Genomic DNA, 19,092 nt, shown 5'->3' with positions numbered 1-19,092 from the left:
CTTCCCTTAATGCTAGACTGTCATCATCTCTACCCTTAAAGCTTGCTTAGGTTTGGGAACCAGAAAGTAGTAATAGTAGTTATATTGTTGGAATGATAATAACAACAATAATAAAAGTTACTATTTTAAAAAAGTTCTATTAACTACATCTATTATTTCATTTAATTTCCACAGTAATCTCATGAGGTGATAATTATCATCCCATTTTATAGACGAGGAAACTGAGAGATTAACAATGCCCCAAATCACTCAGCTACTAAGTGGGGAAACAAAGATTTGAACCAAGCTTTGTCTAACTGTATGACTCATAACTTGATGAGGCTCTGTATATAGGGTATGCTGTATATAGACTTCATAACATCTATTTTTGACTACTCTGAGGGCTATTTTTTGCTTACTTTCTGATTCTTTGATGTAGTTTAGAAAGATGAGATTAGATTGTCATATTGATTTGTGGATAGGTTATTTGGCAATGATTGTTACTGTATGATGAAAATAATTTCCAAGATGCATTCTCAAAAACAGCTATGTTCACTGTAGATGACTCATAAAAACTGTGATTGGTAGATCTGGTTGATAATAATCCAAATGCTTTTTTTGAGTATCTCTGTGTTTAAAATGAAAGAGGTTAGTTACATTCTAAATGCACTGTACGTGGGAAGAGCAAGACTAAAATGTTCTGAGGTTTTATATTTGTTCTTGTACTATTAGGCAGCAATTATCTTTAAAATCTTACCTTTAGACAAGTATAAAATTCTGGCCAAGTAAAGGAAGCTCATTTAAAATTCTAAACCACTTTACTATAGCAAACTAACATGCATAATAAGAGTGAGGAGGGAATGCATAATACCTTCCATCTACTATACTTAAAGCCAATTCAAATCATCTTGCATCTTGCAGACAGGTACTATGATTTATCTAAAGGCACTAATTTAAAAAAAATTCCATTACAACAAAACATTTTGTTATCATGCATTGCTGTCATGAGTGTCCTATTGCTAGACTGTGAAGTCTTTTTAAGCTCTGGGAAACCATTTCCTTGGAACTCAACACTTATTGTTCAATTCCCCTCCTGAGATGAGAATGTAACAGAACAATGAGTGAAGTCACAGGGGTTATGACTTTAAGGGAACTGATGATGAAGTCCCAAAGTTGAAGTAAGTGGTAAATAAAAGACTGAAAATAAAAAGAGTGCTAAAATTATACATCACAGGTGCTGAGATTAATTTAAACATATATTACACAAATAATTGTCTTCTAGCGGTGAGGGCAAGTAATGCCATCTTTTTTCTCACTGCAAAGGAAATAATTGATTTAATTTTTGGGGTTAGTGAGAAGCACACTGACATACTTTTGAGATGTCCTCTGTTTTCTAATCAAATTTGTATGGCCCATAGGGAAAGGAAAAGAAAAAGCCTGTGCACCCACACCATAGCAACATTTGCTTAAGATAAAATATTCCTAATAAGAATGATCCAAATCCAACAATTTCAATAATAAAAGAACCTTGTCAGTAGCATCCATATTGGGGTAACTACAGAATTAAAATGCCAAGAATTTTAAGTTCTATCAAGTTGTGAAGAAAACTTTAGGGGTAATCTTAACTTCATACTTAAATAGCAAAATCATGGAGGCAAAGCCTGATCGCTATCCTAGAACTGACATGAGTACCCAATAAATCAGGGAGATTACAAGGGCTAGGGACACTTAAAAAAGGCTTCTGGAATATGGTAATAGTTCCCACAGCTCCTAACGGTAAGTCTCACCTCTACTCTCTCTTGGGGTTCACATGAGCACCCATCAGAGTATAATTCTGAACTACAGCATTATTGTTATTGTCCCTGATGGCATGGGGGTGGTGCTGGAATGATCACCCACACACTGAGCCTTTGAATAGGGAACCAAAGGTTTACAGAGTAGCAGGGGTCTGAATAGGTAGACAACTGCTTGAAGACATGGCCACACATATTTCATCAACACCAATGTTTGATATTCTTTAAAGATTTACAATTGATTATAGAGCTTCCATCAGTCCTTCCTTAGGGAGTTATTAGTTTTTAGGATATGTGCAAGATCTTAGTATTTGGTTATTTTTCTTTCCTCCTAGGAGGTAGTAAGAAGCAGTATAAAATACTACTTATTAAGTATTCTTACAAAGGAAAAAAAGTTGAATCTTCATCTAATCAAGCCATTAGACCTAACTTCCAGTCTACAGAATATCCTGGAGAGAGTGGAACAAATTAAATACCACCACAAAAACAATCAGCCCAATCCATTCGTTTAGGACAAATGATTCATTCAGTTTCCTCAACAAGTCAATGGCATGACAAAAAAGGAGGGGGACAGTAAATGTTCTTTAACAGCCAAATACAATGAGTGCACTGACTTGAATCCTAATGCAAACGAAACAATTATAAGAAGGCATTCTTTTTCTTAACACATAGGAGAAATCTGAATATGATCAGGGTATTAGATGTTAAGGTATTCTTATTTATTTTGTTAGGCGAGGCAATACCACTGTGATTACTTACATAAGAGGATACTGCTGCTATTATTATTTGAGATGTATATAAAAATGACACGTCTAGAATTTGCTTTAATATAATATAGCCCTTTGTCCCCCCAACAAGGTGTGGAATGGGCTGATGAAGCAATTATGAAAAAATGTTGATAGTTACAGAAGCTAGGTGATGGGTTCATGGGGGCTTCACTGTACTTCCTACTTATGTGTATGTTTGAGAATTTTCATATTGAAATGTTTTTAAAGAGAGAGAAAGAATCAGTATGGAGAGAAAGAGAAAAAGAGAAAGCAGGAACTAAACATGGGAATTAAAGGGAAAAAGGGTTGGTAAGTTGCTTTGCTTTGTTTATACCAAACTCAGTGATTCATAAGGAAGATGAATACCCATTTCAGATAGGAGCTGCACTTGTGCAAAGAATTCTTTTACTACAATATTTCTTCTATTAAAATAGGTAATCCATCATAGACTATATAAGAAGAAAGCATTTAAAGCTTTGTTAATTAAAGTAAGCCAAACCAAGCCCATATATGAGATAACAAGATTATTTTCATACCCTGGCTTCATAAACACCCTGCCGAAATGGATCTGAGCATGAAGGTCAATGTCCAGCACCTGCTTGAGATAGTCCTGCAAATATGAAAAAGAATCGCTTTATTTTCAGACATTTGAATACCAGACTTTCAAGATGAAGATAAAATGAATTTATAAGATTAAAATAAAAAACCACCTTATTTTAGTGAAGTTGACTTTGCGTAAGACAAATATTCATTCTTCAGTCAGTCATTCATTCAATAAATATTTATTGAGCACTTGTCATATGCTAAGTACAGGGGATATAGTCTTGAACAAAAGAGATAATACTCTTTATATTTATATTTATTTATTATATGTGTTTTTTATTGATTTCAGAGAGAGGAAGGGAGAGGGAGAGAGGGATAGAAACATCAATGATGAGAGAGAATCATCCATTGGCTGCCCCCTGCATGTCCCCCACTGGGGATCAAGCCTGCAACATGGGCATGTGCCCTGACTGGAAATAGAACTGCGACCTCCTGGTTCATGGGTTGATGCTCAACCACTAAGCCACACCAGCTGGACTTTATATATATTTTAAACCTTTCAAGGTATTATTATTTTATACAATCAACACTCATTTACATTTACCTACATATTAACCCTTTCCTTTTTCCTTTTCAGTCCTTTCTGCATTTCCATGCTTCCATAATCTTTCTGCCTAAAAAACTTGCTTTAGTCTGCTCAGTTTTTGTTTGACTAAAAATGTCCCTATCTTAATTTTTGAAGGAAATTTTTGCTGAAAACCAGTTCCACAGAGGCAGTTATTTTCTTTTAGCATTTTATAAATGCCATTCCAGTGTTTCTGAGTACCATCATTTCCAGTTAAATCATTTCTGTTAGTTTTACTGTTGGTTCTTTGAAGGAAATATGTCCTTTGGTAAGATTTTCTCTTTGTCCTTGGCTTTCAGTAGTTTTGCTATAATTATTTAAGGATGGTTTCTTCCTATTTATACTGATTGAGATTAGCAGAGCTCCTTGAATTTCTGACTTGATATCTTTTATTGATTTGGGAAAACTCTTTGCCAATACTTCTTACATGCTGCTTCTGCTTACTCTTTCTCCTTTCCTTCTGGACTCCTATTACATATATGTTAGACCTTTCACCATATCCCATATGTCTTTTATGCCTTTTTTCATCCCTTTTCTAAAATTTTCATTTAATTCTTATGAGTAGATTCTAGTTTTCTAGTAAAATTCTTTATTTTGTCATTCCTTTTTATTAAACATATTAATTACATTGTTTTAAAGTCCATCATTTTTAGGGCTTTTCTATCTTGTTTTTTTTCCTTCTTAGTTTTTTAGTAATTTTAGCTGGTAATTTAAAAAATTGAAGTGGAAAAATTGAAGAGGCTCTGGATGATAATATATTCCTCCAGAAACTTCTGGCAGTCAGTTAAGGTAAACTAAGATTACTATGGTCTAATCCAGTATTGAGATAATTTGAGAGAGATTTCAGTCTTTGAGAAGGCTTGTTTTTTTTTTTTTTCAGTTTGTCCTTATTCCTAGAACATAGTTTTTCAAGGGTTTAAACTGAAAACCTGAAATTTCTGCCAAGGCCCCTCCTTTATGGCAGGTTCTGAACTCCTAAGACTGAAAAATTCTGTTCACTTCATTAATTTATTAGTTACTGTTTTATTCTTGGTTTCTTGGCCTCTGATACTATTATACCTTCCCTCTCCCTGGCTTAGGAATTAGTAAAGGCATTGAAGAAAAATATGATGAAGAATTCCAGTTTTAATTCTCTGCGGTTCACTTTTTTTCTATCTTTTCCTTCTTTTCTTTAAAAATTAAAAAAAGTTGCCGAAACCGGTTTGGCTCAGTGGATAGAGCGTCGGCCTGCAGACTGAAAGGTCCCAGGTTCGATTCCGGTCAAGGGCATGTGCCTGGGTTGCGGGCACATCCCCAGTGGGAGATGTGCAGGAGGCAGCTGATCGATGTTTCTCTCCCATCGATGTTTCTGACTATCTATCTCTCTCCCTTCCTCTCTGTAAAAAAATCAATAAAATATATTTAAAAAAAAATTTTTTTAAAAATTAAAAAAAGTTAATATAGCTTTTATAGTTGTTCTTGGTGGGAGGATTGATTTCAAATATTTTATTGTTGTTTGAAAATTAGGTAACTAAGTAGTTTCTCAGATACCCATGATCCTATCTAAATCAGGTACTCAATTCTTTTTTGACAACTCTTTTAATTTTGCCTTCTAAAAATCAGGCCTAAATTTAGAAAAACAAAAACAAAACTTCAGAATATCTTTTACACCTGAAACTATCTTTCAAATTTCCTAGAGGGTCCTCTAGGAAATCATAAAGATTTGTGCTTTTATCTTATAAAAAGAGATGTTTAGAAATAATTAGGTTTGTTCCTTAATGTCCCCATATTAAGAGTGTCATGGGAGGGGAGTTGCTGTCATATCTGAGAAGAGATGCTCAGTATGCCCTAAGGTTCGATTCATATAGGTAAAATGTTATTAAATAACTACTTCAGAAATTTTATGCTTTATGGGAAGTGCCTGGAGATTTGACAATGCCCTAGCTGTCCACTATGCTTTTACTCTCAGGGAAAACACTGATAAAAGTATTTATGAAATAGTTAGATACTGGTCCAGTTGGTGTGGCTCAGTGGTTGAACATTGACCTATGAACCAGGAGGTCACAGTTCGATTCCCGGCCAGGGTTGTGGGTTCGATCATCAGTATGGGGTGTACAGGAAGCAGCCGATCAATGATTCTCTCTCCTCATTGATGTTTCTATCTCTCTCTCTACCTTCCTCTCTGAAATCAATAAATATATTTAAAAAAAGAAAAAATTCGATACTGTATCCCAATAGAGAATTTTACTTATCTTCTATTCTGATATTATTGATTACAGCATCAAATGATGCACGGCCATTAAGTATCTGCTATCTATGGAGTTTCTGTTTTACTCTGATGCTTGCAGTAGGCTCGGCTATAAGCTACAGTCAATAGTTTGTGTCTGCAACAAAGGCAGATTCAGAATACTAGGGAGGAATGTCAGAGAAACTTTGAAACACTGACACTTCAAAGAATAGTCTTGGGTACAGGCTTAGATAGAGCTTAGGTAACTTTTATACAGTACCAGGGAACTGAGTCAGGAATCCCAGGACTCTTTAGAATGGAAGCAGATGGTTTCATGAAAGCAGACTGCTAACCCAAGATCTAGCAGAGCAAGAATGATATAGGGCTGAACAAAATGATAAGGAAAAATTTTACTGTGTTTATTTGTTCAGAATATTGTTGATTAGTTTTAATATTCTATTGCTGTTTAACTCTAAATTTGCAACAAATTCAAGAAGGCCTATATTATTAATTAACAGTCTTGCTGCTAAATAATTAGGGTAAGCCTATGAGACCACCCTTTTTGTGTGTGATCAAAACTATCTGTGATTATTTTGATCAGATGAGGTAACGGAGACACTATTAGGAAAACTTAAGAGACTGTTAAATAAGCAATAAAATAAAATAAATAAAATTACTGGGTATCCAGGGTAAGTATACTCTTCTTGGTTATCTGCACCATTCATTGTTTTTGAATTATTTTACAATTTTGTAGGTTGTAGAATATTTATAGTAATTCATATAATTCTTTAGTTTTCAGGACAAAAAGCAGATTCTGTTTATCTGAAACTTCCAATTTTTATAAAAATAAAAACTCTTGAAAAAGTCTGTGTGAAGCAGGGGGAGGTAGCAGTGAGGAGAGATTTTATCTGAAAGAGTCATTTTTCATTGGCTCCTTTATAAAGAAAACTAATAGGCCTTACTATATTGGCTCTGTTTAATTGTGAGGGTATCCCTAGGATAAATGACATCTTTGTTAGTTATAAACTTGTTGCCTCTTCAGAAGTATTAGGAAAGACAAATTTTAGGTCTGACAAATAATTATTGTCCTACAATTAAGTTCATTAATAACCAAGATAAGTTATACATGACACACTCCCTGGGAATAACAAATTTAATATTTAAGTACTCAACTTCAGGATTGCTCTTGTGATACTCGGAACACCACAGGCAGTTTGATGATAATAAAAACAGACATTATAGGTTTACTGTAATGCAGACTTCAGCCCTAGCCTTTGTGATCTCAGGAGGTCTGCAGTAATTTGCTATACCGAGGACTGAAGACTGCTAGGAGACTTGAAGGAAGACTAACCCAGCAAACTGTCTGCTATAAGGAGAATACCTACCTACATTTTAATAGCTTTGCTCTTGGATGTCATTTGCGATGCTAGTCTTGGACTGAGATCCTCTCTTTTTCTTCATTGGCTTTAGCATCTGAATTGCTATTCTTAAACATTCTAAAACTAAAGTTGGGAATGAAAGCAGGCATTCTTTGTTCAGGCTACTGTATTCTGACATTTGTTCTCAGAGCCTATAGAATTCACTGTCCAAAGAGTCAGGTTAAGGATTAAGGCAGCTTTATAGCTAGTGAGTGCAGGGACCAAGAACAATCATATACATAAGGTCTAGCTAAAAATAAATCAAGCTCTTGGAAAATATGATTTTAGCAAAAGTTGCTATTATGACAATATTTTTATAATTTTCAGTTCAGTCATTAATATGAGATTTAAAAAAAACATGGAAAGGGATTATACATTTGCAAATTATTTTGTGATCTGAAATGTTATTGTGCCAAACATAAGGTTGGTTATCATAGTAAAGAATATTTCACTTTTATAACATTATTCAATGGACCCAATAATAATCATGGACCAACACATTTCATTTAGACATATATATAAATTTAATGATACTGAGATATTCAAATTGTAATTTTATAGGGGTAAGCATATACCATATGCAAATATACTTAGTCTTATAAAATCCAACATATATATATATTTATATCCATGCTTGTATTTTATTTTCATCATTATTATGATTATGACTATTTTTCAAGTGGGGCAAAGGAATACCTAATATTCTCTTTCTATCTTGTGGGCAACCAGGTTTGAAATATGAGGGAGGGGGGTGGCGAGGTCATCTGTAATTTAAATTTAGGTAGAAGGAAGGATCTTGGAGTTTTAACTTAGGAGTAAATATCTACACTAAAAAAAGAGAAACATACAAATTGGTCATCACTCTGCTATGCCCACCAGCCAATCAGAGCAACTATGCAAATCAACCCAACAAAGATGGCAGTTAATTTGCATATGCAGGCATGGAGCGAAGACTGAAGACAGCGTAGAAGGAAGCTAAGTGCTGCAGAAGGGAGCGAAGCTGCGGAGAAGCAAGTGGGGCGACAGAGATGGGAGGGAAGCAAGCGGGGCGGTGGAGACAGGAGGGAAGCAAGCGGGGCAGCCGCAGGAAGCCCTATTCTTGCAGGAATAGGCCTGAGGAAGCCCTATTCTTGCAGGAATCTTCCTGCAACAGGCCTCTAGTTACATATAAAAGAAGTCCTAATGTACTAAGGTTGATTGAGCAAAAAGCTAGAAATCTCCAGGGGGAGATCAAAACCATAATGCAAGTTGTGGGATTTTCAATGCTGCTTCTGAGGTAAGCTCTCTGACCTAGACAGCATTCCTTTCTGTATGCCCAGAAATTTCTGAAGCCCCATGGACTTTTAGCTTTGTGGGGGTCTCGTTATACCCCAGAGCACTACCAGATCACAGTTAAACAACTGCATGCAAAGATATTATAGTGGATAAATTTCCATGATCCCCATTTTTCATACCTTTTCCCCCATGGATACACCCCCTGATGTGATGATGACATCAGCACGACTGATACCCTCATTCAAGGCATTGAGTAAGTCATCTGGGCTGGAAAAAACAAAGACAAACACATTAATACACAAGGAAAAGGTTTTAGATATAGTGCCCACTTTAAACTAAACCATGTTATTCACTGAGTAGGCGTTAACCTGAGCACAGCACTATATTCTGTACAAAGTGGGAATTAAAGGGTCTCTGCCGGACAGGAGCATAATTCTTATTATGGAGAAAGAATTATGAGCAGAAGTAGTGGCTACTGGTACTTTCACAGGGTTTTCTTCTTTTTTCTCTATCTAACAGGGTAACATAATAAGGGGAAATGATGAGGTATTTGTGTATGCCAAATAGTGATGATTGAAAAATAATTTGTACTTTAAAATTTTGAGATATCTTCTCACCATTGCCACAAAGGGGATGTAAGATAAAGCCTCCTAGGTCAGTGGTCAGCAAACTGTGGCTCGTGAGCCACATGTGGCTCTTTGGCCCCTTGAGTGTGGCTCTTCCACAAAATACCGACTTCTGCGCATGGGCCACGAAGTTTCAATCACACTGTACATGTGCGCCCGCACGTGGTATTTTGTGGAAGAGCCACACTCAAGGGGCCAAAGAGCCGCATATGGCTCATGAGCCGCAGTTTGCTGACCACTGTCCTAGGTATATATGAGTAGCATCCCTTCTCTCAAAGAGCAGCAGATCTTAAAGAGATATTGTGATATCATTTAATTCTGCCTTCAGTAACAATCACAGTTTTAATTAGATTTGGATGATGATTAATCATTTATTTAAAAATAAATCAAATACCAGTATTAATCTTAATTTACTAGCACTTCATATCCATTTTCACTTAAATTAAGTACCTATCCATTGTTCTCTTAGAGTGCCAAATATTATATGAAAGTATTCTATAAGAGAGTTGATTTAGTACTAAATGCTAAAAATTTAAATACTAGGTGACAGAAAATAGAACGGTTAATTGAAGGCCTAAGTGTCACAAGGTCTAGAATCCAATTCTGTCTCTACTGTTGAGATGACTGAAAAACTAATATCATTTGGGGGTCTCATTATTCTTATTTGCAATATGAGAACATTTAGACTAGATCCTTTCTGTCTCTAACATTCACTGACATAAAGCACTTAAAGCTAATTGGGATCCATTTAGCTTCAAGGTATCATTTTTAAGTTGACCTGGAAGGTATCATTTTTAAGCTGACCTGGAAGTCTACCTAAAAATTACCCACACTGCCCTATCCTGAAAGGCTGGGAAAGCCCAAACTTTTACAACTAAATGTCCAGGAAGCACAAAGGCTACCCCCCCCTACTTTAACAGAAGAGTGGCAGCTTGCCACTGGAGCTTTGCCAATTCAGGAGTTGTGACTTCCGTGCCTTTTACCACTTGTGGTCCTCTTTTCTACTACAACTCCATTCCCATCAGGTCCTCAGTATTGTAGCAGCTTCCTGAGGGCTGAGGGCAAATAGATCTCTCAGTAGATAAGGAAAATGCCAGCAATTTTAGATGTGGAAGAGTAAGCATACTATTTAGGATAGCTAGCACATTGTGAAATAAAACTACTCCAGGAAATATATAATTTTAACAATAACAAACAATTAAAGCACTAATGGAGATTGACTTACAACATTAAAGATTTACTGAGTTCTAGGCAAGGTTGAATATATTTATATATATAAGTATCCTGGTAAAATTGTGTAATTTCAAGAATAAAGAGAAAATCTTACAAGCTGTCAGACAGTAAGATTTGATTTACTAAAAAGAGAATATTGGCTTTGGATTTCTTACCTACAATACCAAAAATTATAAAACAGAAGATTAACATCAACATATTCTGAGAAAAAAGGCTTGCCACTACCAAATCATATATCCAGTCAGACAGCATTCACCCATCAGGACAGAAGGATGATATTTGTGAAAATGCAAAAATTCAGATAATAAATTAATAAGTAATGTTCTGAAAAAATAAATCAGATCAGAGATCTCAAGATAGGGCAAGGAAAGAGGAAATGCTAGTGAGCCACACACATATTTATAGAACTATATAGCTAAATCTAATATACAATGATCAAATAAACTGAGGAATTATAATATATGTACTATATGTGGATTTCCCTAGAAATTATAGAGATATACTACAAAAGAAAACGTAATAGCCTATAATTAAGAGCATGGTTACAGCAATACTACCTAAAAGTTGATGGGGTAGAAGGAGACGGGGGAAGTATTCTAAAGGTTTCACTGGTGTAGGGGGTGAATAGAAGAAATGGGGATGTCTTATAGGAGGGATATATTTAGCATCCTTTAAAAATATAATAGTGGAGAAATATATATTTGATTATGAATATTAGAAATTGGAAGGAAATCATGAGGGGGATAGTGAAGAAATAATAAAGCTGTATAAATAGTAAACATAAAGTTTAAGATAAATATAAACAGAAAAGAAAGAAAAACATCAAGGGATGTTTTTATAGCAAACTTCATGGTATGGTAAAGCAAAATAAACTTTATGCCAGGATCAGGGTTACAGTAACTTAAGGCAGGTGCAAGATTGAGGGTTTTTTCTCTTTAGCTCAAATCCCATCTGAATGTTATTTACAAGAGATACACTTGAAGATGAAAGACTGAAAGTAAGGGTAGGGCAAAAAGAGACCAGGAGGCAAATGTAAATAAGCAAAAAAGTAGGAGTGGTATATTAATGTCAAAGTGGAATTTCAAGTAAAAGAACTAAAAAGAAGAAAGAGAAGCAACAAGTTAGGAAAAGTAAAATTTATGAAGATGACACAATCCTATCTAATAAAGAGGGAATATGCTAATTGACCCTCATGCCATCACAAAGATGGAGGCGCCCACATCCAATAAGGAGGGAATATGCTAATTGACTGCCCACCCTCAAAGATGGCGACACCCACAGCCAATAAGGAGGGAATATGCTAATTGACTGCCCGCCCTCAAAGATGGTGGTGCCACAGCCAATAAGGAGGGAATATGCTAATTGACTGCCACACCCTCAAAGATGGCAGCGCCCATAGCCACAAGATGGTGGCGCCCAGTCCCCTCTGCCCTGCTGGGGTGGCAGGCGTGCAACAAGGCCTGCCTTCTGAGACCCCCAGTCTCCTCATCTCCCAGCCGCCCAGGGCCGCCTGAGGCTCAGGTAACCAGGGCTGGCTGAGGCTTGTGCTGCCGGCAGTGGCAGCAGCAGAGGTGTGATGGGGCATCGCCTTCTCCTGATCGTCGGGTCGCCTCCCACCCCTGAGGGCTCCTGGACTATGAGAGGGGGCAGGCTGGGCTGAGGCACCCCCCTTCCAGTGCATGAATTTTCATGCACTGGGCCTCTAGTAATAAATGACTGCCTCACAAGACAGGGTCTCATTTATCTAGGCTCCTTTATTGCCTCTCCAAATCTCTACACATTGTAGGAACTCAAAAAATGAACTGAACAAACCCTGGCCTCTATGCCATCTCTCCACAGTAGATTTGGGAATGAATAGTGTACAATTATTACAACTATAATAATATTATGGGCAATAATATTGTCTGTGGATGGAAGAGAAGATACTATTTAATATTTATATAGACATAAATAGTACTTTCTTTGAAAGCTTGTCATATATAATAGGGAGTCAATTTATTTGGTATTGCTCCAGAGGGCAGAATTAGGACTAATGGATGGAAGAAACGGATAAAGACGGGCTCAGTGAAATAAAAAAAAAATCCTTATCATAAGAGCCATCCAACAATAAAATTGCTACCTCATGAGGCAAATAAGATCTTTCTCACTAAAAGCATCAAACAAAAACCGGATGGCTAGTTAGGAATTTTCTCTAACACCTCCAATAGTGAAAGATTTGACTAGCTAACATCAGAAGTTCCTTTCAATTCTAACATACTATGATTATATGGAAATAATGAAATTTATATAAATACAGCAACTATTTTCTCTTCATACTGGTACATAGACTGGAGCATAGAGGGCAAAATGGACTAGAGTATTGCAATATAATAATCATCTTGAATATTATACTTTTCTCCCTTTCACTTTTTGAACATCAAGAACATCTGACTATTTGACTTGCATTAAAAAAAACAAACAGCATTTTTTCTTTGCAAAGCTCTAACATTCACCTTCAACCTGGAATATGGCTACTGATAATAACAACAGTCTCCCTAGAATTCTAACTTAATCAGGTGTCAAAGAAGCTTAAACTTAAAAGAAAGGCAGATAAAAGAGACAGTAGAAGTATAACTCAAATTAAATCTATCAGAGAATGAATGTGGCTTTCTCAAAACTTTGTGTATGAATCAGTCTCTGTGAAGGAATATATCAATGATATCTTTGCAGTAGGCTTTGGAGACTCACTTTTAGTTCAGGCTTTTTTCCTTTTTAAAATTTGTATCTGCTTTAAATTACCACAATCCCGATTCTGGCATAGTTTTCTTTTCTTTACCATGAAGTCTACTATAAAATTCAAAACCAAGATAGAGTTTTTACCCACGTTTAGATGTTATGGATTTCAGACAGAGCATTCAGAATGCAAATGCACTTTTATTTTAAAATATTTAATATAAACACACAGATGGACAACAGCTGCTAATTAGTTTCCTGTTTCATCTGTTATACCAACTGTGAGCTATATCATTTTAAGATGAGTGAAGAGACAGTGGGAGAGTTAGAAAAAATTCTGAGATTGGAAATTAAGGAATAATAGCAGTTTATTATACCAAGATAACAACAAAGAATAGTTCAGGACATATACTAATTTCTTTAGGGGTCAAGGATAAATTCCTTAAAACAAATATTTTTTGGTGTCTACTTCACGTATGAAATCAAGCTGCATACTCCGTATTGCCATCAGTTAGTCCTTCTCCAGTCCCACTGAGTATTTAGGCACCATGGAGTCATATAAAGAGAGAAGGAAGCATGGTCTCTACCTTAAGTTTACAAGCTATTACAGAAAACATGGCAAAATTTAGGAAAATGAGCGAAATTAGCAATGAAATTAATATCCCTGACTGAATTCAAATATGTTAATTAACACTACAGTAAAATGCATATAAGGAGATATTATATAAATATTGAGTGGAACATAATGATTAAATCTGGTATGGAATAATTAGGAAAAGATTTTTGGAAGATATTACTTTAATGGGGGTCGGTAAGAAATTCTATAAGTACAGTAAAAACTGGAGGTTATTCTTAGAAGAATCAATAACATCAACTCTCAAGGATTAAGAAAGTCAACTGTAATAGCCACTAAAAAAGTCTGTCACTGAGAGTGGGAAGAATCTTTTGTTATTAAACACATGCTTGTTCAAGTAGAAAGAATATTTTTGGTTAATCAATAGAAAATCAGGGACCTCTGCTGATAAATGGTCAGGAAAGGAATCTATTATGTTGAAGTGAAAATGAATACCTTGTACTTTATTTTGAACAGAAAAGGGAAGTAGGCAGTTTATAAAGATGACAAGAACCAATTAAATTCAGACAAAATTCCCCCTGTTAATTAGAAATTTCCACTTTTAGAACATTAGGTAAGCTATAGCAAGTTAGCATATGTTTTATTCACAAATTGGAAGGTGTAAGGCACTGGGCTTTGCCCAAATAATCACTGTACTGTTAAGTCTATCTTGATAATTCCTGCTACATGTGCCAGTTTTATAAAAATTCAATTTGCTATCTCAGTGCTTATTACCCTTCTGTTCATGCTTTAACGTGAAGAGGCAGCTTCACAAATTGGCAGCAGCAGCAATAGGCAATTCAAATCCAAAACACCATCTAGGACAGAGCCAAGCAAGCCCAGCATGACTAGAGTGGGGCAAGCTTCTGTGATGGCAATGTTCCAGAGTGGGGAACCCTTTTCTTAATATGGGAATTTCTCAGCCCTTTAAGCCTTGAAAGGCTAGAAGGTTCAAGTCAACGGTTTGGAAGCTATATTACCAAGCTGCTTTATAGCTGAGGTAGAAATATAAACAGCTCAGTAAATAAGTTTTAGGAATAATATAAATTCAATTAATGGCAAACTTTATTTTAAAAGGTTTCCCCAGGTCTGGTAGGGTGGCTTAGTTGGTTGGACTGTCGTCCATAAACCAAAAGGTTTCAGGTTCGATTCCCAGTTAGGGCACATATCTAGGTTGTGGGTGCAATCCCTGGGTGGGGTGTGTATGGGAGGCAACCAATCGATGTTTTTCTCTCACATCGATGTTTCTCTCCCTCTGCTTCTGTCTCTCTCTCTCTCTCCCTGTCCTTTCTGCCCTTCCTTCTCTCTCTAAAATAAAAACATATCCTTGGGTTAAGATTAAAAAAAAGAGATTTCCCCAAGTGGATTCTGTGTATTTGGATTATGATTACTGTTATATTTAAGAAGGAAATGTATAAGATCATCTACTTAAGTCTGAGGGAATAGCTCCCCAACTTTTTAAATTAGAAGCTTTAAAAATCCATTTGGAATTATGCCCACACCCCCATCTTACATTTTTTTTTTCTTCAGAAATATAAAATGAATCACTCCAGGTACAAAGCTTAACATTGTACCTTTTATGAGGATGTGTCTTAGTCACCAATGCAATTATGCTGTCAGTGCCATACTTTCTGGTCTGCTCCTATGGCTAAGGTTTTTGGACTCACTTTAAGGGACCCTGTAAGATTCTTCTGGACAATTGCATAGTTGGAAGTTTGTAAGTTCCATGGAAAGACGAGGTGGTATAGGGAAAGATGGCAGGACTGTCGAATGTAGGAGATATGTACTCTTACTAAGTGCTGTGGACATAGAGTTACCAAGACACACCTTTTATATCATGGAGCTTATAATCTGGTGGGAAAGAAAGCACCCTGTTTAGACCACAAAAGACAGCAATTTATTTAAGAAATTTTATCAGGAAACTGAGGGAAAAGAAGAAAATGCAAAAACAGAGAAGTACGTATGTGCCCAAATGACCAATAACATAACCAAGTCTGGTCACAGTTGTCTCCATTAGCACCTGTAGTAAGTAATCTCTACTTATTTACCTACCCATATGTCCTCAGCTGTTTTATTTATCATTTTACCTATGCTATTAACATAGCTTTGCATACGGAAGACACTCAACAATTATAACATGAATAAAATAAAAACTTTAAAACACTCTCAAATAATTGTGGGTATATACCAAGATTTAGTAATAAGGATGTTAGTCATTTATTTACAATTGAGAAAGATTAAAAACAACCTAATGTATGGCAACAAGGGATATAAATAAATATTATTGTACTTTATACTAGAGAATAACATGTAGGCATTAAAATGATATAGCAAAAATAAATAAAAAATGATATAGCAGAGAACTATGTAATGATATGAACAGATGTTTATAATATATTGAGTAAGAAAAGGAAGGTTAAAATAAGAATATGATTTCTTTGATTTCTTGCACATGCATACACACATAAATAGTATACATGCATAGAATTAAAGAATGAAAGAAGGGTAATACTGTGTAATGGAATTAGGTGTTAATTTCCTTTCTTTTTTAAAAAGATTTTTTAAAAAATTGATTTTTAGAGAGAGAAACATCAATGTGAGAGCAAAACATCCATTGGCTGCCTTCTGCATACCCACTACCAGGGACTGAGCCCACAACCCTGGCATGTGCCCTGACCGGAATCAAACTGACGACCTCCTGGTGCCTGGATCGGCACCCAATCACTGAGCACTCCGGCCAGGCAAGTAACATTTATTTGTATACAAAAGTACCAACATAAGAAAATAAAATGGACAAAATTATAGTTCAGAACAGATTAAGGTTAAAATGACAAAAAAAAAAGCTCCTTTTACCTTATTTCTTAGAGCTCATTAAAGCACTTGGAGGCAGGGCCAGAGCCAGTGATAGGTAGGAAACAAAACCTAAACAACCTGGTAGGTTTGTTCTATACAGTTTCAGGTCTGCTCTGTGTTTTTGCAACTCTTGGAGTTGTACTATCTTTTCTCAGAAGTGAATTTTTGTCTTTTTAAAAGCTGTATCTGTATCAGGATTTTCAGGTGCTTGAAGTTTTCATGGAAGGACAGGTTACTGGTCAGGTTCAAATGCAAACAACTACCCGCCTTTCATCCCCCTTTCTTCCTACTTCCCCAGGGCTAGGGAGCCTGGATCAGGGTGATATTAGGTAACCTGTGACACTGGCTTCACCAGGGGTTCCATGGGGGCTGGCCACTTAGCTATAGGCTTCTCTAGAACTAAACATCCAGGCAAACACAAGTGGTAAAGAATCTAAAAAGAATGATGTTTGAAATATGTCTAACAGCCTCTACAAAAAATGTTCTCAGAAAAAGAAATAAAATCAGGAAGAAAGAAGAGAACTTTAAAAGGTCAGATGACATAAAAGCTACTACTTCTCAGGTTACTGGCAAGATCCTGTGTCTAAGTTTTGATGTGTTGTGTCCAGTTTAAGCCTAAGGTGGGGTTTACAGGTGTGAGAGCATTAACTTATGAAATGGTAGGGTAGAGCCTTTCTAAAAGCACATTTGATTTCTGAGAAAGCACTCATCTTAAGGGATGAAGGATCACGGTATAATGAGCTTTACTCAGTGACCAGGTGGTAATGAGAGAGAAGGATGATTATGGGTGACAGAAACATACTGGTATCCACCACTCAGGTTCAGCTCCTAGCTTGTCTCCACAAGGCTGATATTTCAGAATTACTAAAAGCAGGCACACCTTTGGTGAACGGGAAATAGTGCCTGGTGAAAGATGGCTGAGTAGCAGTGTTGCATGGTAGTGGGATGCTCAGAAAGCAGGCTTGCTTTAGGTCATGTGTAAGATACAGCTGGAGAGTCACTGGATTACTTGGGGAATTTAGTAGAGGGCTGCATTAATTTAGTAAATATGCTGTTAGAGATGGACAATTATAGTCAGCATGCCTCCCTCTGAATTTTCAAGTTGGTGAAATCTGGAGAAACTCAGGTTACATAAGGATGCCAAAATAAATACAGAGGCCCTAGAAAACAACTGTACTTAAACTTCAAAAAATCAGTTAGTGCTAATTTTGACATTCTCTCTTACTCTTCTCACTTATGCTATGTCTTCCCTGTCTTTCTTGAAACAAGTAAAAGTATGAATAGGAATAAAACACTATCACCATTACTTCCACTAGGATAAAGACAACACTATCAAAAAAGATCCCTGTAAATTTAATAAACCCATAGGACAGCAAAATATTTCTCCTGTTGTAATAGGCATTTCAGGAAAATGTCTGTCCCCAATGGACATAGATACTTCCATAATTCTTGGGCTTCTGAAGAATGAAATACGTGAAAATTATGGTATTTAATTTCTGTTGTTTTCGCAACAACCCCACATAGTTATACTCCTAAAATTTATATTTGTATAACAACTTAGAAATAAAATCCAATACTTACTTGTCTCCCACAATTCCCAAGTTGATTGTGGGGTAACCATGTTCCTGAATCGTGGCTAAGAGGGTTGAACGATTGCTGTCTCGAATCTTTCCTGGTAAGAGGTCATCTTCAGGATTTAGCAGCTACAAGGCCAAAAAAACCACCACAAATTATTCTCTTAGGATAATGTTGCCTATTGTTAATGGAAAAATAGATCTAGTAAACAGAGTTTAGTATATCTAGCACCTACAACAGTATTTGGCATATAGAAAATATATGCTCAAAGGATCTTTGAATAAATATTGAAAGTATAGGAGGATAAAAAAATGGTCCTGCAGAAATTTAAATGGTGACTAAACAATATTGCACCAGCTTTGGCTACAATTTGACAATAGTGCTCTGGAGATGCTGGCCTTCCCAGTGGTTGCTTACTGAGGCAAACTAAATAAAACAACTTTGATTTTAACTCCCAATATTATTTTCCAATTTGTTTGAGGTAGAGACTCTGTGACATGATATTCTCAAGTCTGAAGAGAATGATCATTTATCTTTTCTTTCAAGTTTTTTTTAAATCTCTTTTCTGAAGTGGAATCAATACCTGAGAAGTTAAACTTATTTGAAGGAGGAGACAGATGCCTTGTCTCTTTATTAGCAAACTTAAATAAGTAATACTTAACAACACATACTCACAATTCCATGACTTTGAATCACCTTTAGAAATTTAATATCTGCTATTATATGCCTATAAGAAAATTATAAGACGCTTAGTCTATTTTCCAATGAGGCAGTATTGGAATAGCAGAAAGAGGTTGGTATTCAGATAAGGTTCAAATTCAAGTTGCCCAAACATATTATGCCTTAATTTTCTCACTTATAATATTTTGGGGCA

At 36.0% G+C, this 19,092-nt stretch overlaps 1 protein-coding gene across 3 annotated transcripts in view; it reads right to left on the bottom strand.

Moving 5' to 3' along the window:
- The window catches only part of GPHN (gephyrin), a 414,574-nt gene that overhangs the window by 9,753 nt on the left and 385,729 nt on the right, over positions 1-19,092 (bottom strand). For all 3 annotated transcript variants that reach the window (XM_006090985.3, XM_006090983.3, XM_023755821.1), the window contains 3 exons: positions 18,225-18,346; positions 8,786-8,873; positions 3,076-3,149 (listed from right to left, as the gene is read on the bottom strand). In XM_006090985.3, coding sequence (XP_006091047.1) covers positions 3,076-3,149; positions 8,786-8,873; positions 18,225-18,346 — 284 coding nt within the window. The remainder of the gene's footprint in view (positions 1-3,075; positions 3,150-8,785; positions 8,874-18,224; positions 18,347-19,092) is intronic.

The sequence above is a fragment of the Myotis lucifugus genome, unplaced genomic scaffold, assembly GCF_000147115.1.
Source record: "Myotis lucifugus unplaced genomic scaffold, Myoluc2.0 scaffold_85, whole genome shotgun sequence".
Taxonomy (NCBI): domain Eukaryota; kingdom Metazoa; phylum Chordata; class Mammalia; order Chiroptera; family Vespertilionidae; genus Myotis; species Myotis lucifugus.
The sequence above is the reverse complement of the archived record's forward strand: the minus strand, read 5'-3'. Positions and strand labels throughout refer to the sequence as shown.